The following is a 25,889-nucleotide window of genomic DNA, read 5'->3' as shown; positions in this document are numbered from 1 at the left end:
TAAGCACATCCCTGTTTCTCAACTTCGTCAAGTGCATTTAGAAGCAGCTAGCCGATTTCATGCTCATTAGTTTGAAATATTCTAAGGAATCAAATATGTTATAACCAGAACCTTGTTTCTTATTAAATAAGTATTTGATCAGGAGTATGCATTGGTGATTTGGGGGGAAAACAATGAAAGAGTAGAACTAAAAACCAACACCAAAGAAATACAAAGGAGTGGGGCATCTGGGTGGCTCAGTTGGTTACACATCTGACTCTTAATCTCAGGTCAAGTCTTGATCTCAGGGTCGTGGCCCCATATTGGGCTCCACACTGGGTGTGGAGCCTACTTAAAAACAAAAGATTTATAAGAGAGTATTATGAAAAATTATCTGCCAAAAAATTGGACAACCTGTAAGAAATGGATAAATTCCTAGAAATATAAACCTCCCAAAACTGAATCAGGAAGAAATAGAAAATTTGAACAGACTAATTATCAGCAGTAAAATTGAATCAGTAATCAAAAAACTCCCAATAAGCAAAAGTCCAGGACCAGATGGCCTCACAGGTGAGTTCTACCAAACATTCAAAGAAGAGTTAATACCTATTTTTCTCAAATTATTCCAGAAACTAGAAGAGGAGGGAAAGCTTCCAAATTCATTCTGTGAGGCCAGCGTTACCTTGATACCAGTGAATACCAGATAAAGACATAGTACCAAAAAAAGAACTACAGGCCAATATATCTGGTGAACACAGATGTAAAATTCCTCAACAAAATATTAGCAAACTGATTTCAACCAACTTTAAAAAAAATCATTCACTGCAATCAAGTGGGATTTTTTTCTTGGGACACAAGGGTGGCTCAGCATTTACAAAGCAATCTGTGTGATACATCAATAAGAGAAAGGATAAAAACATGATCATTTCAATAGATGCAGGGAAAACATGTGAAAAAATATATCTGTGCATGAGAAAAACCCTCAACAAAGTAAGTTTAGAGGGAACAGACCTCAACAGAATAAAGGCCATATTTGAAAAACCCACGGCTAATGTACTCAATTATGAAAAATTTTTGTCCTAAGATCCAGAACAACACAAGGATGTCTACTCGTACCACTTTTATTCAACATAGTACTGGAAGTCCTAGCCACAGCACTCAGACAAGAAAAAGAAAGGGCATCCACGTTGGTAAGGAAGAAGTGTAACTTTTACTATTTGCAGATACAGAAAGCTCTAAAGTCTCAACCAAAAAGCTACTAGAACTGATAAATGAATTCAGTAAGGTTGCATGATTCAAAACCAATATAGAGAAATCCATTGCATTTCTGTACACTAATAATGATGTAGTAGAGAAATTAAGGAAACAGTCCCATTTACAATTGCACCAAAAAAAAAAAAAAAAAAAAATACCAGGAATAAACTTAACTAAAGAGGTGAAAGATCTGTACTCTGAAAACTATAATACACTGATGAAATAAAATGAGATGACATAAATGGAAAGTTCTTTCATGCTCATGGATTGGGAGAACAGATACTGTTAAAATGTCTCATATGGCTCAAAGCAATCTACAGATTTAATGAAGTTCCCTATCAATACCAACAAATTTTTTTACAAAACTAGAACAAATAACCCAAAAATTTATGGGGAATCACAAAAGACTCTGAGGGGCCAAAGAAATCTTGAAAAAGAAGAACAAAACTGGAGGTATCATAATACCTGATTTTAAGCTATACAATAAAGCTGTAATAGAGCAGTGTGGTACTGGCACAAAAATAGACACATATATCAATGGAACAGAATAGAGAGCCCAAAAATAAACCCATGATTTTCTAGCCAGTTTGTCTTTAATAAAGAAGGCAAGAATACACAATGGGAAAAAGTCTCTTCAATAAATGATGGGAAAACTGGATAGCTACATGCAAAAGAATGAAACTGGACCATTTTATTATATTATATACAAAAATAAACTCGAATTAAAGACCTGAAACCATAAAAATCCTAGAAGAGAGCATAGGAAGTAATTTCTCTGATATTATGGCCATAGCAACTTTTGTCTAGATACATCTCCTGAGTTAGGGGAAACAAAAGCAAAAATAAACTCTTGGGACCATGTCAAAATTAAATACTTCTGTGAAGCAAAGAAAATAATCAGTAAACAAAAAACTCTATTGAATGGGAAGAGATACTTGCAAATGACATGTGCAATAAAGGGTTAGTATCCAAAATATATAAAGAAGTTCTACAACTCAACACCAAAAAATCCAGTTTTATTTTTTTTTATTTATTTATTTTTTTTAATTTTTTATTTATTTATGATAGTCACACAGAGAGAGAGAGAGAGAGAGAGAGAGGCAGAGACACAGGCAGAGGGAGAAGCAGGCTCCATGCACCGGGAGCCTGACGTGGGATTCGATCCTGGGTGTCCAGGATCGCGCCCTGGGCCAAAGGCAGGCGCCAAACCGCTGCGCCACCCAGGGATCCCAAAAATCCAGTTTTAAAAAAGGGAAGGCAAGAACAGACGTTTTTCCAAAGACGACCTCCAGATGACTAACAGACATATGAGAAAACGCTTAGCATCACTGATCATCAGGAAAATGGAAGTCAAAACCCAATGGGGGGAGCGGGAATCCCTGGGGGGGCTCAGGGGTTTAGCGCCTGCCTTTGGCCCAGGGCGCGATCCTGGAATCCCGGGATCGAGTCCCATGTCGGGCTTCTTGAATGGAGCCTGCTTCTCCCTCTTCCTGTGTCTCTGCCTCTCTCTCTCTCTCTACACATCTATCATAAATCAATCAGTCTTTAAAATAAAAGCCCAATGGGGGGAAAAACATGCATTGAGATACCTCACACCTGTCGGAATGACTAAAATCAAAAACACAAGAAACCAGTATTGGTGAGGATGTGGAGGAAAAAACTGGTTGGCAAGGAATGCAAACTGATGCAGCCATTGTGGAAAAGATTATGGAGATTGCTTAAAAAATTAAAAGCAGAACTACTATATAATACAGTAATTCTATTAGGTATTTACCCAAAGAATATGAAAACACTAAATGGAAAAAATACATGCATCTCTTTATTGCAACAATATTAACAAGAACCACATAATGGAAGTGTCAGTTGATAGATGAATGGATAAAGAAGTGACTATATATACACATATATATATAGTCTATATATACATATATATTTATATATATTTACATATATAGTGGGATATTACTCAGCCATAAAAAAAGAAACTTCACATTTGCAACAATGTGAATGGAACTAGAAGGCATAATGCTAAGTGAAATAAATGATAGAAAGACAGCTTTCCTATGATTTCACACATATGTAGAAACAACCAAAAAAAAAAAAAAACCCAGATCCTTAAATAGAAAAAACTGATGGTTACCAGAGGTGAGGTGTGTGTGTGTGTGTGTGTGTGTGTGTGAAATAGGTGAAGGGGATTAAGATACACTCACTATGAGCAGCACTGAGTAATGTATAGAATTGCTATATTGTATATCTGAAACTAACATAACACTGTATGTCAATTATATTGAATTTAAAATTTTTAAAATGTATATGAAACTTAAAGTTTCTCTTTACTGGAGTATTAGGATCCTTGATTAAGCAGAACCAATAGGATATATACAGAGAGGTTTATTTTAAGGAATTAGGTTATGTGATTGTGGTGTCTATCAAAATCCACAGGGCATATCTACAGACTGGAAATTCAAATAAGAGGTGGTATTGCAACCTTGAAGCCAGACTCCATAAAATCTGTCTTTGCTCTTAGGCCTTCAACTGATTGGATGAGATGTACCCAGATTATAGAGGGAGGTTTACTCAAGGTCTACTGATTTAAATGTTAATCTTATCTAAAAAGGACCCTTACAGCAATATTTAGGCTGGTGTTTGACGAAACAGCTAAGCACCATTATGGAGTTGGGGAAGAGAGGGTTTTCCACACAGCAATCAAGCAATTCTCAGATATCAGCAGGATATCCAGGAATTCAACCCAACTCTGACACTGTCTGTGAGGAAATAACATCAGATTCCATAGGTTAAGGGCTCAGTCCTATAAGACTGCTTCCCTACCCTTTTTTTCAGATGCCAGTAGCAGGTCCAGATTGTTACCTGTTCTGAACAACTGGCTATAAATCACAAGTACCCATGACCCCCCTCCTTTTGTTAATTTGCTAGAGCTACTCTCAGAACTCAGACACATTTTACTTACTGGATCACTGGTTTATTATAAAAGGATATAACTCAGTAACAGCCAGATGAAAGAGATGTAAAGGGCAAGGTATGGGAGAAAGGGTGAGAAGTTTCTGTAACCAAACCAACATGAGTTTGCTCCTTGGTGAGTCACAGATAGAAATTATAGTGGTTAAGTCGTTGGACAAAGGAAACCTTACTTGCAAAAAATAAGGTGATGGCAGAGAATAACTTCCAAAGCTGTGACTTTCCAAGTAAGGGTGAATTGGTTCCTTTTATTTAGGGTGAGGAATCTTTAGATAGAGAAGCCTTATCTTATGTAGAGGCTGGTATAAGGCCATATATGCATGCGCCTTAAGGAAACACACCTGTATATAGGTATTGTATGTTATGTGAATGAGGTTTGTTCTCCTTGGGCAGAGTTTAGTATTATAATGAGGTAACAGTAATTGGTCATTCTAGAGGTTACTCCATGGTCCATGCAGGCAAGTGCAAGTCAGGGTTTGGGTGGTCTGGGCTGGCTGGAAGTCTTGTCAGGACAGTCACTATTACTTGAGGGATGGTTTTTGTTTCCATTTGCCTGAGTGAAAAGCTACAAAGAAGAGTTTAAGGAAAAATGTAAGACAGAGTTTGGTGAGTACAAGCAGGTGGGCAGTAAAGGTCAGGTCTAGAGGTCTAGCTGGTGTCATTTTCCCTTCTCTTTCTTGTTAGAGCATGCCATTCTCCCCAAATATCCAGGTGTTTACCAACCTGGAAGCTCTTTGAACCCTGACTTGGGTTTTTATAGAGGCTTCATTGTGGCCATGATTAAGTCCGTTCAACCACCAGGCCTTCCTTTCTCCAGGAGTTGGGGAGCAGGGGAATAAAAGTTCAACCTTTTGGCAATCAGCTGCCTTCCTTAGGTGGGGTCCAAAGTCAATGTTACTAACATGACAAGAAACACCTTTGTCACTCTTAACGCTTAGGGAGCTGTGAGTTAGGAACTTGTGGGTGAAGACCTAATATGTATTTTTCTTACAAATTACAACATCACGTTAGCCGAGTTGACACATAAATGACATTAAATTAAAATTCATGTCTTTATTTTGTAGCAGATTTTATGTTCTTATTTCTTTGTTAAGCATCACTATTGTTCTTGCTTCTCTCTTTAATTTTATCTTTAATTCCATTTTGTAACCCTTTCTACTTCTGTTCTATTTTCTCAGCTTAATTTAGCACCTTTTCTTCAAGGTTAGAGAGTAAATCTGAGTGGGGGGAGGGGGAAGAGAAAGAATCTCAAGCAGACACCCTGCTGAGCATGGAGAGCCTTCTACAAGATGTGATTTCATGACCCCGAGATCACCCCCTGAGCTGAAATCAAGAGTCAGATGCTTAACTGACTGAGCCACCCTGGTGCCCTGTATTCTTATCTAATGATGTATTTGCCTTTCATTCTAGGATATATTTGTGGGGGGGGGGGGGATTACTTTTTTTTTTCCTGTCCCCTGAATTGCCCATTTCTTTCAGGTTGTTTTTCCCATTTGTTTCTTTAGCCTCTCAAATTTTCATCAAGTTTTTGGAGTTCAGTAATTTTCTTCTGATTTTTAGAGTAAAATACTAAAATTATGATTGGGGAGGTAGGTGTGTACAGATTAGATTTCTCTCCCCTGTGAAGGGATGATGTGGGCATAGTCTCTCTATGGGCCATTTCTGTTTCTTCAGAGAGAAATTCTGGTATCTCTGGTTACATGAGGTGGGTGGGAGATCAGTAAGAAGGGTCCTCAGCATTTATTATTTTTGCTTCTATTTAATTCCCCCTAGTCTCTGATAATATTTTACCTCTGCCCTAACCTGAAACTGTTTATGCCAGAACCTGTCTAGTTCAGCCTTTCTTAAATGGTAAACCCAAGGGTAGGAAGGGTAGTTGCTTACAGCATGGGATAATAGTCTGGGTGTTCAAACTACTTTTAAAACATTTACCTGCTCTTTTTCCAGTGTTACGCTGTGTAACCCCCTTTCCAAGGCACTTTGTGACTTTGATTCCTATTCCTTTTTGAAGTGGCTGAAAGAGTGTGTGTGCGCGCGTGCATGTGCATGCTTGCTTGTTACTTGTTTATTTCCCCACCTCCTTAAGTTTAAACCCTATTTGATATATAAAGTCTTTATCAATATCCTGGTTTTGATTTTCTAAAGTTTTGTTGAAATGAAATCATGGCACTGTTTTCTCCTTTTGGGTTCCTTTGGCTCTGGGTATTAGTCATTTTTATTCTTTCCTGTCATTTTAGTAGGAAATAGACAAAAAATATATTTCAATCTGCTGTGTTTAAGTCACCTGCACACTATTTAAAACTTAAAACCTTGAATTAATTCTAATATCCCTCTTATTTATTCTAATCTATGTAACATTCATCCCACCAAATCTATTTTTATTGTTTAGTTTCTTATATCTGAGAATGTGAAGAGTGTGAATCACAATGTTTATGTTGGAGACATCTCAGAGATCGTCTGTAATCCTTCATTTTATAGATGAGAAAATTGAGACTTTCCGTTAATGTCTTTTACTTTAGAACACATCACCCGAATTAGTGTCTTAAAACAGTTTATTATTTCTCTTTGTTCTTTGGTTGGCTGGATGGTTCTCCTGCTGTTCTCTTGGGCTCATTGGGCAGCTGCAGTCATATAACAGCTGAAAGGGCTTGATGGGGCAAGATGGCTATGCCGGCATGTGTAGCAGTTGGTGCTGGCTGTGGGCCAGCACCATGGTTTTCCTCCTCATGGCCTCTCATCCTCCACTGGCTAGTCCAGCTTCTTAATAACATGGAAGCCTGGGCAGCTTTCCAAAGAGCAAGCTTTGCTTGCAAAAGTGCTTCTCTCAAACCTCTGCTTGTGTCACGTTTACATTTTATATTCTATCAACAGAACTCTTTATATTCCATTGCTTTGGACCTTTCTGTATCATTAAAAATCTTGGGCTTTGCCCTAAAACCAAAGGATTAGAAAGTAGCTTGGTGGACATGGTATTAGAAAAAAGATTCTAGAAGAAGGAGAATTATGTGATTCCAGCATTTCCTAGCATCAAGTTACTTGGTCGCTCATGCATTCTTTTCTGAAGTTGTTGCCAGAACCACAGTGTTTGACCACTGGATTAGTTTTCTGTTGCTGTGTAACAAATTACCACAAGCTGAAAACAACACTCATTTATCATCTCTCAGTTTCCCTGGGTCAGGAGTCTGGACACAGCTTAGATCTGTCCTCCACTTCAGGCCTTACAGGCCTCAAAATTAAAAAGGAAATGACTGGTAGATAGTTGGTTATAAAAGTTTAGGCTTTTAGGATAGTACTTGAACTCTGGGAGTGGATGAGATCATGTAGGTGTTTTCAGTGAGAAGAGAAGAAGCAGGCCTGTAAACACCAACATTTCAAGTAGAATATGGAGAGCCCAAATGAGACCAAGAAGGATGAAAGGTCCAGGAAGAACAAATGGTAGAAGTAAAGGAAAAAGTATTTTAATTTTTAGGAGGGGGTAGCTGGGACAGTAGTGGCAGATGCTACTGAAAGATTGTGCATAATTAAGAACAAAAATGCATCAGACCCTTTAGTTTAAGAAATCTGTGGATTAACTATTATATTCCATTATAGTTTTCTTTGTAAATCTTCTTTTCAAATCCTACTTTATTTTATACACTCAAAAATAAGAATCCTGAGGAGTATATAAGCTTTATTACATCTCAGAGGATCCCATATTCCATTATAGTTTTCTTTGTAAATCTTCTTTTCAAATCCTACTTTATTTTATACACTCAAAAATAAGAATCCTGAGGAGTATATAAGCTTTATTACATCTCAGAGGATCCCATAAGAGCCCTTGCTCAGCATTGGTCAAACCCTTGCTTGACCTTGCCAAAGCAGTTTTTTTTGTTTTTTAAGATTTTGTTTATCATTTGAGACAGAACGAGCAAAGGGAGGGGCAGAGGAAGAGGCGGACTCTGCTGAGCAGGGAGCCCAACGTGGGGCTCCGTCCCAGGACCCTGGGATCATGACCTGAGCCGAAGGGAGAGGTAGATGTCAAACCTGCTGAGCCACCCAGGCACCCCCACAAAAGCAGTTTTAAAGGAAGAGTAGCATCACAATCAAAATGCAAGATCTAGAGATGATACATAATGCAGAGATAGCGATAGTTCATTTAGAGGACAGGGGAGTTCAAGGTTTCTTTAGTGTAAGAGTATTGTGATTAAAGAGCATGGTCTTCAAAAATCAGACAACCTGGATTTGAACTCTGCTTTGTCCTGAGCTTCCTACGTGTCCTTGGCAAGTTTCTTCATTTTCCCATGTCATTTGCCTGTCTGTAAGATTAGGGAAGTATGTAGTAAGTACCATTTTAATGGGAATATTTCAAGAATTCATTGTAAGATGATAGACAACTACTTAGAACAGTGGCAGTCACATAATAATATTCCTTATTAATGGTCATTAATTAGGTTAGCCCAAGTGCTAGCTCCATTTTTTAGGTGACTTTGTATGTGTGCTGTTATGTTCATTTTGTATTTACTTGTAGTTTAACTATTACAAGGCAACAAACTCTTTCATAGCACATGGCAAGTGCTTCCCTATTAAAGCACCGCCATGGTCTGTCGCTTACTATACTGAATGAGTACATCTGGAAACCCTGAAGTAGGTGGTTATTATGATGGATACTATTTAACAGGCAAAAGTAGATTACACAGAGAGAATGATACAGAGTGAGAGGAGACTCTAGCACTGAGCTGTGGCATTTAAATCTAAAGGACAGTCAGAGGAAGACTACATGGAAGACATTCGGAACTTTATCAACAGCTGTTTTAGTGGAATAGCAGAGGCAGAGGCCAAATAGCCGAATGCCTCTTTCTTCCTTATCTTCACTGTGGTCAAGGTCTGCTCCTTTTGCAACCTCCCCCCCCAAACCTGACCTCAGTCTATCAACCTTTTATCCATTAGAATTTTTAAGTAAGGTCCTTAGTAAAATTAGATATACTACAGTTGCATCCCCTGATCTTAAGTTACAATTCTCAAACCATCTCTTTATTATAAATTCACTGTGTGCTAGACTGATCTCCATTCAAGTCCTGTAACTCTTACCTTGTAACCTTCAGATTCTCTACTATCTTTGTAACTTCAAATTTCTTAGGCTTGGATCCAAAACCTCTACAGTGTAGATAAATTATATTTCCTCAAGGTCTTATTGCTCACAGTTCTCTTTAGGTGGACTCCCAAATTTCACCCTGTAGTATTTCTGTACCCCTGTTATCTCTGAGCTTTTCTGTTTTTGTAGCATTGTTGTGTTTTCCCTTTTCTTAAACTTACCCTCAATGTCAGTGTCACACCCATACTTGAGTACAACTGTCTTTATGTGCCCAGATACTCTGCACACTACATTTTACCATCAAAATATGACAGTGCACTTAGGAGAGAATGGATTGAAAGACCTGAACAAAAGCAAAACTGTACTATGGTTAATTTTTTAAAATAGATTTTACAATACAAAACTACTTCTGGAATAAAGGAACCAGTGAATAAGCCAAATCCAGTGAATAAGCCAAAAGTTGGGAATAGCTTAAAAATAACCTATTTCATGAAAGTTGAAAATGATCATTTTATGTGGACTATGCTAAATCTAGATCATAACACTATAATCAGACATGATAATGGTAATTCCCAATTGTAGGTAGGTAGCCCAGATCCCTTCCTCAACTAGACCCACTGATGTTTTTTTCTCAGCAGACATCTGTTCTGAACTTGTCATCTGTTCTGAACTTGTCCAGAACAGAATTCATATTTTTGCTAATGTTTTCCTCAAAACAACAAAAGACACCTGATCTTTTTTTTCTCTCTCTTGTTTTCATATTGATTTTCTGCTTAAATGATCTATCCATTGTTGTGTGGGGTGTTAAGGTATCCTACTATTGTATTATTATCGATGAGTTTCCTTGAACTTGTTATTAGTTGATTTATATATTTAGCTGCTCCCAAGTTAGGGGCATAAATATTTACAATTAGATCTTGTTGGATAGACCCTTTGTACTTTGACCATCTATCCAGTTGCTCAGGTCATAAATCTAGAAACTAAATCCATGAGACCTCTTTCTCTTCGCCCTCTATTCTAAGAAGTCATTCTTTAGTCCTATCTGGTCTGTCTCCTAAGTATTTTACAAATCTCCACTATTTTCCATCCCCAATGCTTGTACTCTTTTCAGGCTATTATTTGTTGCCTGTTCTATTGCAGTAGACTTTCAGAATCCACTCCTGCACCTCTAGAGGTCATTCTCTAGCTTGCAACCAGAGTGAATGTTAAAAATCTGCAAATCTCATCATGCCACATTCCAACTTAAATTCTTCCTCTGGCTTTCTGTGGCCATTAGAATAAAAAGTCAAAATCCTTCAAGGATCTTTTTTAGATTTTATGTATTTATTTTAGAGCATGCACTTTAGTAGGGGGGTGAGGGGAGCAGAGGGAGAGTGAGAATCTCAAGCAGACTCCATGCTGAGCACGGAGCCCCATGCAGGGCTCCATCTCACAATCCTGAGATCCTTACCTGAGCCATAATCAAGAGTTGGACACTTAAGGGATGCCTGGGTGGCTCAGGGAGTGATCCCAGGGTACTGGGATCAAGTTCTGCATTGGGCTCCCTGCGGTGAGCCTGCTTCTCCCTCTGCCTATGTCTCTGCCTCTCTCTCTGTGTCTCATGAATAAATAAATAAAATTATTTAAAAATAATAAAAAATAATTGGACACTTAAACCAACTGTGAGCCACCCAGGTACTCCAAGGACCTTCTTTATTAGACATTTTCCTGCCTCTTCAGCAGCAGTATAGATGGTGACAGTTTCTTTCCTGTTCTTTCTGCTCCAGTCATATTGGTCTTCTTTCAGTCCCCATCTCATGACATTTGCACATGCCCTTCCTTCCTATTTCCCTCTATCACCAAGCTAGCACTTTACTTAGCCTTCAGAATCCAACCATATCTATTCAAACTTGTAAATGTTAAATTTTGAGCTGTAGAGATCTTTCAGTTAATGAACACTAATTTTCAAAATGTCAAGGGGAACACATCCTTTCACTCTCTTAAAACTAAGTGAAGTCTTAATGTTTCCAAGAGACAACTAATTCAACTAATGCTTATACTTTGAAAATTAATAGTTTAGTTTGTGCTTCTAATTTTTTGACCTAAAATTTTAATAGCCATAGAAATTTTATAAATGCTCATTAGTATTTTTTATCCTTTATTTTGTCTTAGTGCCACAGTGGCTGATATCTACCCTGGAATAGGTAAGAAAGAAAATAAAAGCATAGATACAATAAGTAGTGGAGAAAATGACTGGAACAAGAAAGAAAAATCTAATTTAAGTATTTAAGCACATATTTACGTACAAGCAGCCTTGTTAGTTTAAAAATGAGTAAACCAGAGAAATGTACTAAGTTAATTTCTTAATTGAAGTTTGAAAATCTCTCAGCTTTGTTCTGTTTTTTGTTTGTTTTGTTTTGTTTTTAAGATTTTATTTATTCATGAGAAACACACAGAAGAGGGGCAGAGACACAGGCAGAGGGAGAAGCAGGCTCCATGCAGGGAGCCTGACATGGGACTCGATCCCGGGTCTCCAGGATCAGGCCCTGGGCTGAAGGCAGCGCTAAACTGCGGAGCCACCTGGGCTGCCCTGTTCTGGTTTTTAATCATAAAATATTCCTTCCATTTATCTGTTTTAAAACAAATACCATGTACAGTTTTAGATTAAAAATTCACTTTCATGGAATAATTTTCGTGATCTTTAAGTCAGTATATTGCATAAATGAGATCCTCTCTTGGCACCTTGAACCTTAGGCTGAGTGGAAATGACCCAAATCTGAATTAAGCTCTTCACTGGGCACTTTTCCCATTTCTTTTTTATATGGTTATAGGAGTGGTATAATAGAAAGAATACAGACTTTGGACTTAGATATACCTGGGTTCAAATCTCAGCTCCACAGCTTAATTTGTGAGGCTGGGAAAGTTAGTTACTTGCTTTCCTCATCTATATAAACAAGAATAAAAATTACTTGACAAAGTGAGGACTAAATTTGAAAGAAAAAAAAATCATCATACTGTTAGGCACTTAATACTTGTCAAATATTTAATTTGTTACTTTTCCAGGAAAAAAAAAGTAAATACTTAAATAGAAATGAAAAGACTTTTACTGTGGTTTCTTCCCAGCTTACCAACCAGTCATTCCCTGTTTCATCCGACAGTGTTAGCTTTTGTAATCTTGAACAAGTTATTTAATTTCTCTAAACTTCAGTTAGAAAACTAGGGCAACCTGAAGGAGGACCAGATCATACTAGGATGGCCCTTCTGACTTGAAGTGTTTTATCATGATGAAGTGGCTCTGATCTTTTAGAATTTGATGAGGTTGTTTTGAAAGAATTATCTGTTCTAGGGGTACCTGGGTAGCTCAGTCAGTTAAGCATCTGTTTTCAGCTCTGGTCATGATCCTCTGAGTCCTGGGATGGAGCCCTGCATCAGGTTCTTTGCTCAGTGAGGGGGTCTTGCTTCTCCCTCTTCCTCTGTTCCTCCCCCCAGCCCCCTGCTCGAGCTCACTCTCAAATAAATAAAATCTTTTTTAAAATGTAAGAAGAAAAAAAATTATTTGTTGCTGTAAGATTAACCGCTGCGCCACCCAGGGATCCCTGTTGCTGTAAGATTAAGATAAATTACTGTTAAATTTCATTTTTTGCTACCTAAAAAAATTAGGATTAACTTCCTGCCAGTAGTGCCAGTATCTTTTTGTCTGAATTATAGTAGCAACCATTCTTTCTTTGTCCCTTCTTCCTCTTTCAAGGTTGTGGTTGTATTCTCTGTGCCTACATGTTATGTTGCTCAGGCAGTAGTTTGCCTGATGTCTTCCTTCACTTAAACTTTGTGAGGGGAATTTTCTTCATTCTTATTATATATCAAGGGGCCTTTTCTTTTTTTTTTTTTTTTTAAAATTTTTTATTTTTTATTTATGATAGGCACACAGTGAGAGAGAGAGAGGCAGAGACACAGGCAGAGGGAGAAGCAGGCTCCATGCACCGGGAGCCCGACGTGGGATTCGATCCCGGGTCTCCAGGATCGCGCCCTGGGCCAAAGGCAGGCGCTAAACCCCTGCGCCACCCAGGGATCCCTCAAGGGGCCTTTTCAAAGTCAACTGCTTTTATAAGAAACAGCTAGAAATTGTCTTTGAAGTACCACACAAAAGAAACTTGGTTCTTTTCTATCTGGTCATGATTGTTTATCCTAACGTGTGCGTTATCCTTTGGTTATCAGTTTCTGCTCTGGAAACCTGACAGTGCCTTTTGTTTTGTTTTGTTTTGTTTTTTGTTTTGTTTTGTTTTGTTTGAGGAAAATTCACCCAACAAAATTAACCATTTTATTTTATTTTACAGAGGGAGAAAACGTTGGGGAGAATCTCAAGCAGACTCTACACCCAGTGCAGGCAGAGTCTGTCACCAGGCTTGGTCTTACAACACTAAGATCATGAGCTGAAATCAAGAGTTGGATGCTTAACTGACTTTGCCACCCATGCGCCCCCAAATTAACTATTTTAAAGCATACGGTTTAGTGACATTTAGTACCTTTATAATTTATGCAACATCATCTTTGTCTAGTTCCAAACATTTTAATCCTCATCAGACAAGACCCCATGCTCGTTAAAAATAGTCATCCCCCGGGATGCCTGAGTGGCTCAGCGGTTGAGCATCTGCCTTCAGCTCTCAGGGTGAGATCCTAGTCCTGGGATTCAGTGCAGGGTTTCACTGCAGGGAGCTAGTCTCTAACAAAGATTAATCTCTGCTTTTACTTTGCTTATTTTAAAACATTAATTTGAGTTTACCTATTCTATATATTTTATATAAGTAGAATCCTACAATATGTGACTTTCATGTGTTCTGTTGTATAGCATAATAGTTTCGAAGTTCATCCATGTTGTGGCATGTGTTAATACATTTTAGTATTTCTTTCCTTTTTGTGAGTAATATGCTACTGCATTAATATACTTCATTTTGTTTATCTGTTCAGTGTTTGATGGACATTTGAATTGTTTCCACATTTTGGCTGTTGTGTATTGTACAGAAATGAACATTCACGTACAAGAATTTGGATACCTGTTTTCAATGTGGGAGGACTGTACCTATGAGTGCAATTGCTGGGTTATATGGCAACTTAATGTTTGTTTTTGAGGAACTACCTGTTTTCCATAATGGCTGCACCCTTTTACATTCCCAGCAGCAATGTGCAAAAGAGTTGCAGTTTCTCCACATCTCTCCACATTTGTTATTTCTGGTTTCTTTTAAGTTATTATTAGAGCTATCCTAGTGAGTGTGAAATGGTAATCTCATTGTGGTTTTTATTTGCATCTCATAAATGATTTATATTGGGGTACCTGGGTGGCTCAGTCAGTTAAGCGTCTGTCTTTGGCTCAGGTCTCAGGTCCTGATCTCAGGGTCCTGGGATGGAGTTCTGCATCCAGGCCCCCTGCTTTCCCTCCCTCTACCTCTGCAGCTCCCCCTACTTGTGTTGTCTCACTCTTACACTTTCTCTCTCTAATAAATCTTTAAAAAGGAATAAAAAATAAATGATTTATATTGAGCATTTTTGTGTGTTTTTTGCCATTTGTATTATCTTCTTTACAGAAGTGTCTTAAAGTTCTTTGCTCATTTTTTAGTTGGTGATTTGTCTTTTTGTTGAACTGAGACTTCTTTATATATTCTGAGTATTAGACTTATTAAATATAATTCTCCCATTTTGTAGGTTTTCTTTTAAGAGTTTTTTGGTGTTAGCCCTTATATTTAGGTCTTTGATCCATTTTGAGTTAATTTTTATATATGGCCTAAAGTAAGGGTTTCAACTTCATTCTTTGTATGGATCCTTTCCCCATTAATAGTCTCAGCAAACTTGTTTAAAATCAGTTGACTATAGATGTATGGGTTTATATGGAGACTCTCAGTTCACTTCTGTTGGTCATTCTGTCTGTCCTTATGCCAGTACCACACGGTGATAGTGATACTGATTGATTACTGCAGCTTTATTGTGAGTTGTAAGTTGTGAGACTGGAGAGAACAAAGTGAGTCTTTTTCAGGATTGTTTTGGATAATCTAGGTCCCTTATATTTTCACATGAATTTTAGGATCAGGTTGTTAATTTCTGCAAAAAACGGAAGCTGGGATTTTGATAGGGACTGTATTTAATCTGTAGATCAATTTGGGGACTATTGACATCTTACCTGTATTCAAGTATTTTATTGTTTTTAATTGAATTGTTAATGGAATTGTTTTCTTATTTCCCTTTTTGGGTTACTCATTGCTAGTGTATTTAAAACAAAATGTTTTTGTGTGTTGGTCTTGTATCCTTCAACTTTGCTAAATTTGTTACCTTTGGTAGTAGTTTTGCAGAATCTTTAGAATTTCCTTTAGAAATAAGATCATTTCATCTGCAAATAGAGATAGTTTTACTTCATTCTTTCCAATTTGAGTGGCTTCTCCTCCCTCCCCTGGGCTAATTGCTCTGGCTAGAACTTCCAGTACAACTTTGAAAAGAAATGAAGAAAGAGAGAGCATCCTTGTCTTGTTCTTGATCTTGGGAAGAGAGTTTTCAGTCTTTTGCCATTGAGTGTATTGTATTAGCTCTGGGGTTTTGATAAATTCCCTCTATCAGGTTGAGGAAGTTTCATTCTGTTCCCAGTTTGCTGTGTGTTCTTACCACGAAAGTTTGCTAAATTTTGTCAGATGCTTCTACATCATTTGAGATGATTGTTTTTTTCCCCTTCATTCTAGTAATGTATATTTTACCAATTGATTTTTGTATATTGAACCACCCTCATAATCTTAGGATACATCACATTTGATCTTAGTGTTAAAATGCTGCATAGTTTTAATGTGCCTGCTGACTTTGGTTTGCAAGGGAAATTGGTCTGTAGTCTTCTTGTGGTGTCTTTGTCTTTGGTATCAGAGTAAGGATGGCCTTAAAGAATGAATTGAGGAAAAAAAAAAAAAAAGAATGAATTGAGGTGTTCCCTTCTATTTTTTTGGAAGAGTTTGAGAAGTGTTCGTATTCTTTAAATGATTAGTAGAATTCACCAGTGAAACCATCTGCTCCTGGGCTTTTTTTTTCCCCCACAGTGGGAGGTGTGTATTGGTTTTGGAAGTGATCATTTTATTTATTTTTTTGTTTCAAATTTTTATTTAAATTCTAGTTAACATATAGTATAATATTGGTTTCAGGTGTAGAGTTCAGCAATTTCATCACTTAACAACACCAACACCCAGTGCTCATTACATCAAGTTCCCTCCTTGGAACTCATCACCCATTTAGCACATCCCCACCCACCTCCTTCCATCAACCCTCAGTTTTTTTCCTCTGTAGTTAAGAGTCTCTTATACTTTTTTTTTTACCCCTTTCCATGTGTACATCTGTTAATGTTTCTTAAATTCCACACATGAGTGAAATCATGGTATTTGTCTTTCTCTGACTTACTTTGCATAGTATAATACTTTCTCGCTCCATCCATGTCATTGCAAATGGCAGAGTTTCTTTTTATGGCTAATATGTATATGTATGTATATACACACCACATCTTTTATCCACTCATCAGTTGATGGACATTTGGGCTCTTTCATAGTTTGGCTCTTGTTGATAATGTTCATTGGGAGGTTTTGATGACTGATTGTCTTCACTGTGTGTTCAGGTTTCTGTTTCCTCTTGAGTTTTAGTGTGTGTGTAGGTGTTTATTTCATGTAGGCTGTCCAATTTGTTTGCATACAGTTGTTAATTGTGTTCTCATCCTTTTTTTTTTCTTCACTTTAATTTCTAATTTTAGTAACAAGTTTTTTTATTTTAGTTTAGCTAAAGATTTGTCAATTCCGTTAATCTTTTCAAAACAATTTTTTTCTCTGTTTTCTATTATCTTATTTATCTCTGCTCTAATCTTTATTTCCTTCTTCTAGCTTTGGCTTCCTTTTTTTCCCCTTTCCCTTTAAGGTGTAGATTATTGATTAGACATGCGGGTTTTTTTGTTTGTTTGTTTTTTTGTTTTTGTTTTTGTTTTTTTTTTAGGCATTTATATCTATAAATTTCCCTCCAAGGACTGCTTTTGTTACAGCCCTTAAGTTATGCTGTCTTGTGTTTTTCTTTTCACTCACCTTTAAGTGTTTTCTAATTTCCCTTGTGATTTATTTAACATCTTTATTGAAGAGTGTGTTGTTTTAATTTCTACATACTTGTGAATCTTCTGGTTTTCTTTCTGATACTGATTTCTAGTTTCATTCTGTGGTGATTAGAGAACATTCTTTATATGATCTCAGTCTTTTTAAATTTCTTAAGACTTGTTGTGAGGCTTAACATATGGTCTTCCCTGGAGAATCTCCTGTGTGCACTTGAGAAGACTGTGTATTCTGGTATTCTGGTTTTATGTGAAGTATTTTTTATATATCTGTTAGGTCTGATTTTTTTTTCCATAGAGTTACTCAAGTCTTCTATTTCCTAATTAGACTTCTGACTACTGTATCCATTACTGAAATTAAGGTACTAAAGTCTCTTTTTTTAGTACTGGCTATTTCTCCCTTTAATTGTCATTTTTTTGCTTCATATATTAGGTGTGTATGTGTTTATAATCCTTGTATCCTCTTGATTGACCCTTTTATCAATATACAGTGTCCTTTTTTGGTCTCTCGTAACAGTTTTTGACTTGAAGTCTAGTTTGTCTTTTATTAGTAGAGCCTCTTGCTGTGGGTTGAATTGTTTCCCCCCAAAAAAGATGTTGAGATCCTGTTAATGTAATGTATTTGGAAATAGGATCTTTGCACATAAATAGGTCTTTGTGGTAATTTCTTATGGAACCCTAGTAAACAAATACAGAGTTTGATACTGGAAGTCGTGTTTTGCTGCAACAAAATATACCTGAATATATGGAAATGGTTTTGGTTAATGGCTAGTAGGTAGGGGAATTCTGAAGCAGTTAATCAGAAAGCAGCCTGGATTGCCTTAAAGAAGGCTGGCAGAAATACAGACATTAAAGGTAATCTGGAAAGGCCTTAGAAGGAAATGATGAAGATGTTGATGGAAAGTGGAAAAAAGGTAACCCTTGTTATAAAGTGGCAGATAACTTAGCTTGAGTTATGTTCTCTTGAGTGGAAAGTAGAATTTCTAAGTGAGGAACTTGTATATTTAGCTGAATAGATTTCCAAGCAAAGTGTGGAAAGTGCAGTCTGGTTTCTTCTTACCACTCCATACTAAAAGTGAGAGGAAAGAGATAAATTAAGGAATGAATTGTTAAGCAAGAAAGATGCCAGTACTTGGAATCGTTCTATATCATGTGCTCATTAACATAGGTGTTTAATTACTGTTTTATATACTTTTAAGTCATGTTGGGAAAATGAGTTACAGACCAAAAACACAGTGATACTATTTTATATTTATTTATGTAATTATGGTGTTTTTATTTCCTCATAATGGCTTTGAGTTAATTCCTAGTGTCCTTTCAGCCTGGAGGACTCCCTCTAGTGTTTCTTGTAGGATAGGTCTACTAGCAACAAATTCTGCTCTTGTTTCCGAGAATGTCTCCCTTTTGAAAGGGCATTTTACCAGACAGAGAGTTCTTGCTTGACATTGCCACTTTATATATGGCGTCTCTCTACCTTCTGGTCTCCCTAGTTTCGGATGAGAAATAGATTATTAATGATACTAAGCATTTCTTATACCTGATGAGTCACTTCTCTTATGCTGTTTTCAAGATTCTGTCTTTGGCTTTTGACTGTTTGATGGTAATGTGTCTTGATGTGGGTCTCTTGAGTCATTGACCTTAAAAGTAAAGCAGCCAGTTACTTTTACGAGCAAAGTGGATTTATTCAGGAATAGCAGAGGAATTACAATTCTGGACAGGCAAGCAATAACAAAAGCTACAGGCGAGTCCCACAAACAAAGGAAAGGAACTTCTGGGGGGGTATGAGATGGGGGTTGCTGTTATGAACCCAAAGTCCATTGGTTCATTGGAGTAAACTAGGAGTTCGAAATATAATAGATTTTCATTGGCCGAGCCGTGACGATGACTCATTGACTGGGCTGTTGCCGGGCAAGAAGAAAAATCTTCCTTCTTCCCGCTGGGTTAGTAGATGGGGCTTCTTTGTCTTGAGTCTGCAAAGGATTGCAAGTGGTATGGCCTGAGAGCTCCCCTTTCTAGCCAGCCAACTCCATTGTAAATATGTTTCCTTTATTCAGTTTCCCAGAATTTGTCTTATTGGAGTTCGTGGAGCTTATGGAACTTTTTGTGTAGATACATGTCTTACTAATTTTGAGAAACTTTTGGCCTTTATTTTTTCAAATATTCTATCTGCTCCATTCTCTGCCCTTCTTAAGTGTTCTCTTGGTTGCTGTAAACCTATGAGTATCTTCCTTTTTTTTTTTTTACAAAGTTGATTTTGGCACACGTGTGTGTGTGCATGTGAATGTGATTGCTTGTGTTTTTCTGTTGGAGGGACATTTTGCTGACATCACTCTGATAATGCCTTTTTTTAATGAGTTTTTGTGGGGATGGGGTGGATAAAATAGGTTATTATGCTTTATTTATATGAATAAGCAATTCTTATCAAATTGCCATCATTTGATTAACAGCATGAAAAGGTGTGGCTGAATAATCCTTTCATCATGAAGAAAAAACCTTTAACAGGAAGTTATGGAGTGGGTTTAAAGTCCAAATTAGTATAGTTGGGTTGAGTAACAAGGAAGACTCTCTCTACGTTATTTATTCTTCTTTATAGAGGATGTCGAATTGCTCCCTTTTAAGAGATTATCTTAAAAGCAGCCATGAAAAAAAAAAAAAAAAAAAAAAAAAAAAAAAAAAAAGCAGCCATGACCTAGATGGAGAAGTTCTTGATTACTAGTCTCAAGATATGATTTTTATATCTGGGTCTGTTTAGCTAGCTTTATGATCTTGAACAGGTTTCTTTGACCTTCCAGTTATTTTCTGGGTAAACTTGTTGGATTGTAGATAGTTGAAGATATTGTCAATTCTATCCTTTTTTTTATTATTATTGCATTATTTTGATACATAAAGTAGCTCAGATATGAGAAGAGTGAGACAGGCACTGAGTGGGAAAGAAAACTGAAAGGAAATGCATATCTGATTTAATAATTGTCAGGTTTTTAGGAGTTCCCACTGCTATTCTCCGCATTTCAAACTAATTATATTACCTTAAAATATTCTCATAAAACTTTCAGAATACGGTTAAAGCTAAAATAGCCCCCCACCCCCCATTTACTACCTTGTTCCACAGTGGAGGAAATTGTATTTTTCAGATCTTAAAAAAAACAATGTTTTATGTAGGTTTGTGTCTTATTTTTTGCTTATTTCTGTTTAACAATATTTTTGCCAGTAATTCCATGTCATTTTTTACAGATGCTTCTATATAATATTCCATCTCAGTAATACACCATAGTTTATTTGAACATTTTCTTATTGAGGAGGGGGAATAGTTCGTTTCCATTCTTTAACTGTTATGAACATGCTACAGTGAACCTCCATGTGCCAGTTTATTTTCCTAGGGTGGATACTGAGGAAATCACTGGGCATATTTTTGGACCTCTGGAAGTGACCAAAACTTATCTTACCAATTTCTTCTCTATCCTTTCAGAAGTATAATTGTCATGTATAAGATATATAACTTACATATATATATCATTTATTTCTATATCTATATATAAAACACCTATATAATATTTGGATTTTATATGGATATGGGTTTTTTTGCATGATAAAGTGTCATAGAATTATTTCCATGCAGTTGCCTACTGACTAGATGTATCAATTCATGTAACCAGGCCCTTCCTGATGTTTAGTTTTCTGCTCTTTCATACTAAAAACAGTGCTATAATGACTACCTCTATACCTAAGTGTGATTGTAATTCTGTAGGGTAACTTCTTACTAGTTGAAATTAATGTGAAAGGATACACATTTATAATTTTGATAGATACTGTCAGAGTGCCCTTCAAAGAGGTTTTACCAGTGCACATGCTATCATCTGTATTACTCTTTCCTCCAACCTGGACAATACACAGTTGCCAAACATTCGGATCATCAGTACGATAGGGGAACAGTGGTGTCTCACTAATCGTTTGCATTTGAGTTTATCCTGTCATGAGAGGATTGACCTTTTTTCTGTTTGCGTGTGAGAGCCACACGTTTTTACCAAAAAGCTCTTTTTCTGTTGGACTGTTAAATTTCGCTTATTAGTGGAATTTGCAATGCAGAAGGTTGTTTTTGTGTTTATATAATCATAGGTATCAGTTTTAAGAACGAAAATTTTGTGTTACTCTTAGGCCTTTTCTAAGATTATTGAAAGAATTGTCTGTAGTCAAAATAGACTCATTTTTAGTGTACCAACATACTTATGTATCTATATATATCTATATGTAAAAAATTACGCTGGGAATGAAACCCAGTTTCTTATACTAAAGCTTCTTATTTATTGCTCAGAAGGGGGAAATAGCCCCCACCTCACTTCATTCACCCTTCAAAGCATGAAGAACATATAGGATAACGGACAGATTGTGTCTGTGCTTGTGCACAGCATCTTATAGGATAACTGAAGCAGAGCAGCATGGAGCTGCGCTTGATCATGATTGGCCCTGTAGGTCAATTCAAATTCATGATGTGGTTCTAAGAACTATTGACTAGAGTCAAGGGAAAGCATTTTTAGTGTGCAGTTCCTCTTTGGCAATTTCTTTCAGCGTTGTTCGATTATTAAAACATCTGGACCTGTGATTTTATTCTTTGTGTTTCTTTTTTTTTTTTTTTTTAAGATTTTATTTATTTATTAGCATGAGCGAGGGGAGGCGCAGAGGGACAAGCAGACTCCCCACTGAGCAGGAAGCCCTACATAGGGCTCAGTCCTAGGACCCTGAGATCATGACCTGAGCTGAACGTAGCTGCTTAATGACTGAGCCAGCCAGGCACCCCATCTTCTTTGTGTTTCTGTAAGAAGTTCTGGCCGTCTTTTGGGGACAACTCACTTAATTTAGTTGCCTTTGTCTCAAATGAAAAGGTTAGAATCCTGTGAATAGAACTTGGTATATTTTGCATACTTCTATTAGCAGTCCATTATTTAGTAGATAAGACCATATAAAACTGCTTGACAACATGGAAGTTTTTAGAATGATGGACAATAAGGATAAGTTTTCTGTCACCTTGTTTCTGTTATCTCAGTAAATATCTGAGGGGCTTTTCTCCTGAAAAAATATACTTTGTTTTTTTATTAATTTTTTGGTTACAATAGTAGATCTACCGAGATGGTTATAAGCAATGATACATGTTTTCATCCAGATCCTAAGGAAGAGAAAGAGGAAGAAGACGATTCTACCCTCCCTCAGGAAGTTTCCATTGCTGCAACTAGGCCTAGCCGGGGCTGGCGCAGCAGTAGCAGGACGTCTGTTTCTCGGCATCATGACACAGAGAACACCCGCAGCTCTAGGTCAAAGACCGGTTCATTGCAGCTCATCTGCAAATCAGAACCAAATACAGATCAGCTTGATTATGGTACAGTACAAGTGAAGTATGGTTATTTAATAACCCAGTTGCATGTTGATTTTAAATGTAATGTTGAACAGCTTACCTTTCAGGGGTAGGTGTGATGATACAGGGTTCCTTTCAGAAAATTTGCAGATAAACTCCTTTTGTATGGTTATCCCAGGCAGTAATTTGGTTTGAGTGTCTTGGCTGCAGAGACAAAATATCTGTATCTGTAAAGATAAAGTTTTGTTCTGCTTTCTTTTGCCAGATGGGACAGAAGAACATCAGTCTCCAGGTGGCATTAGGTAAGAAACTTCATATTTAAACCTTTGGGGATATTAGACCGCACACAAAAGTTGTTTTCTGCTTGAAAGAGTGTTGAGCTGTTAAAAAAAAAAAAATTTCAGTTTTGGTATTTAGTTTAGGTGCTACTTTGTTCTTGATTAGCGCTTTAACCATGTAATCTTTAGTTAATTTAGTTCAAAAAGCAGGTCTTGAGTACTTTCTATATTCTGGCTTATTCCATGTTAGCAACTAATGGGAAATGGAGGTTTTGACTAGGGTTTTTGGTATTTGCTTTGGCGGGGGGGCGGGGGGGGGGGCTTTCTGATCTTTTTGGTAAAGCAGATCATTGGATTACTAGACATAGGATTATAGACTGTTGTTTTTGTTGGTTTTTTAAAAGAAGGGGTTGAGAGGCAGAGAGAGAACCTTGAAATCTTAAGGTGGAGCTCTGTCTCAGGACCCTGAGGTCATGACCTGAGCTGAAATCAAGTGTTGGACACTTAACAAACTGAAACACGGAAGCACTGCCTAAAAGTTTTTCTGTTTTTTTTTTTTTTTTTTTTTTAGCTCTTAGTGCCATTGAGCAGTCCTCACCTTACCTTTATTTAATGAAGCGTAATAGCCTTTTTAGGATTTATAGATTTTTAGTTATAATTATTATGATAATAAACAGCTAAGATTGCTAGTCCAGTTAGACCATAAGGATAAAACTTCTAGATAATTTCTTGTGAATCTTTGGCTACTTTTAAATAAATGAGCAAATAAAATCTAGTCAGATATATAATCCTTAGAAGTAGAATTTCTAATCTCTATTTATTCCTTTTTAGTAGCGATGAGGAGGAGGAAGAGGAAGAAGAGATGTTAATCAGTGAAGAGGAGATACCATTCAAAGATGACCCAAGAGATGAGACCTACAAACCCCACTTAGAGAGGCACGTCTCAGATTTTATTTCAGACATGTCAGTGAAGAATAAGGAAAGCACTGTTGCATGCTTTTATTTCACCATGTTGTTAATGGACTTAATTTTAAATGAGTAATTAATTATGCACTTGTTTTGCCAATTTAACATTATCTTATAACTCTTTCACACAGCTCTCTCTTCTAGTTATAGAACTTTATTTTGATCATATTCAAAATACTGAATGTCTGCATGTTTATCTTAAGATACCATCAATTGCCTGAATACTTACAATTTTTTACTCTTTCTCTTTACGACTATAGTGAATTTTGATTCTTGATTATTTTTAGCCTGAGTGGCTTTTAATGTGCATGTAAGGAACAGTTGATGTAAATTACATTTCATGAGCTAAGGATCATAATTTTTCAATAAATCAATGATAACCACGGGTTTTACCCTGTTGTCACAGTTCCCCCTCGCAAAGATCCCTTACTGGATACCAATGTTAAATTTGTTTGTGTTTTCAGGGAAACCCCAAAACCACGGAGAAAATCAGGGAAGGTGAAAGAAGAGAAGGAGAAGAAAGAAATAAAAGTGGAAGTAGAGGTAGAGGTGAAAGAAGAAGAGAATGAAATTAGGGAGGATGAGGAACCTCCTAGGAAGTGAGTAGGCAATTACTACTAAAAATGGAAACCTAACAGATTTTAAAGCCATTGGTGGGAAAAAAGAGTGGGAGTGAGGAGAGGGGTATTGACAGGTGCATATTGCTGCCTCAGGCAGCTGACAGTTTCATTGCAGAGGCGCTCTCAAAAGCTTGAAAAGTTTAAATTTAATCCAAAGCAATACTTAAAGATGTTTAAATGAGTGGGCAAGACAGGAGCTAATGGGATACAGAGGGTGTAGAGATAGCAAGGAAAATTGCGACAAATGTGGATCCTCAAAAGAAGGGCAAATAGGGCAAATGATTGAAGAATCTTGACTTCTTGTCCAGCAGTCATTGCCTGTTGCAGAAATAAGATTTGTTTTAAGTGTTTAGGCTTTTTGGTTCTATTATAGGAGAGTATAGTTTATATTCTTTGGGTGTTTATACAATAGACTATTCTCCTTTTCAAATTGAATTTAAGTGATAGACTCTTCAAGGTAACCTTGAGGTTTATCCAGATCATCCATAGTAATGTATATAGTTTATGACAGGTATGTATTTAACTTGTAATACAGATTTATTTAAGTGAAATTACTTCAGAATGACATCTTTGGTTTGTCAGATATGTCTTTGTATACTGTGTATTGTAATTATCCTTTGTTTCTGCCATCTGCTCTTCAGTCTACAGTATGGGTCTCTAGCCATTCTTGGCTTTGTAAGCTTCAGTCTGGAATATGTGGACAATTACTCTGTTTTCTAATTCTAGGAGAGGAAGAAGGCGAAAAGATGACAAAAGTCCACGATTACCCAAAAGGAGGTAATTTATACAAATCTTACTCACATAATTACTCATCATTACCTTGCAGGAATGGTTATTTAAAAATATCTCCAATGCAACTTTACTAATATATCCTTGATGCAGAGTTACTGTGTTTTTAATTCTATCACAGGGTCTTAAAGTTTCTAAAAATCTTAACACTACTTTACCTTTTGGGCAGAGGTTACTAGTTTATTTTGTGCTTTTTAAAAAAAAACTCTTATCAAACATTTGTCAGTTTCTGGTTATTTCTAACATTCTGTGCAAGCTATAAACTAGTAAAGAGATTTTAATTCTTCATACTATAAAATTGCTGTTCCCTATTGTACATTGAGTTAAGCCACTGCAGAATGCCTCTTCTGTTCGCTAACTTTTCTCCCACATATTGATAATAGAAAAAAGCCTCCAATCCAATATGTCCGTTGTGAAATGGAAGGATGTGGAACTGTTCTTGCTCACCCCCGCTATTTGCAGGTCAGTAAATTGTTACATAAGGCAGCCTTTCAGGTTAAGTTCCATTACTGGTTCTTGTATTTCATGA

The 25,889-nt window shown here is 36.8% G+C and overlaps 1 protein-coding gene across 2 annotated transcripts in view; it reads left to right on the top strand.

Annotated features, from left to right (window-relative positions):
• Positions 1-25,889, top strand: part of ZFP91 (ZFP91 zinc finger protein, atypical E3 ubiquitin ligase) — a 47,129-nt gene that overhangs the window by 12,904 nt on the left and 8,336 nt on the right. The window contains exons 3-8 of one of the 2 annotated variants that reach the window (XM_038563187.1): positions 22,519-22,731; positions 22,973-23,009; positions 23,820-23,921; positions 24,416-24,550; positions 25,298-25,348; positions 25,744-25,822. In XM_038563187.1, coding sequence (XP_038419115.1) covers positions 22,519-22,731; positions 22,973-23,009; positions 23,820-23,921; positions 24,416-24,550; positions 25,298-25,348; positions 25,744-25,822 — 617 coding nt within the window. Of the gene's footprint in view, positions 1-22,518; positions 22,732-22,972; positions 23,010-23,816; positions 23,922-24,415; positions 24,551-25,297; positions 25,349-25,743; positions 25,823-25,889 lie in introns of both variants that reach the window. The other variant, XM_038563186.1, reaches the window with a different exon arrangement.

The sequence above is a fragment of the Canis lupus genome, chromosome 18 (assembly GCF_011100685.1).
Source record: "Canis lupus familiaris isolate Mischka breed German Shepherd chromosome 18, alternate assembly UU_Cfam_GSD_1.0, whole genome shotgun sequence".
NCBI classification, from domain to species: Eukaryota; Metazoa; Chordata; class Mammalia; order Carnivora; family Canidae; genus Canis; species Canis lupus.
The sequence above is the reverse complement of the archived record's forward strand: the minus strand, read 5'-3'. Positions and strand labels throughout refer to the sequence as shown.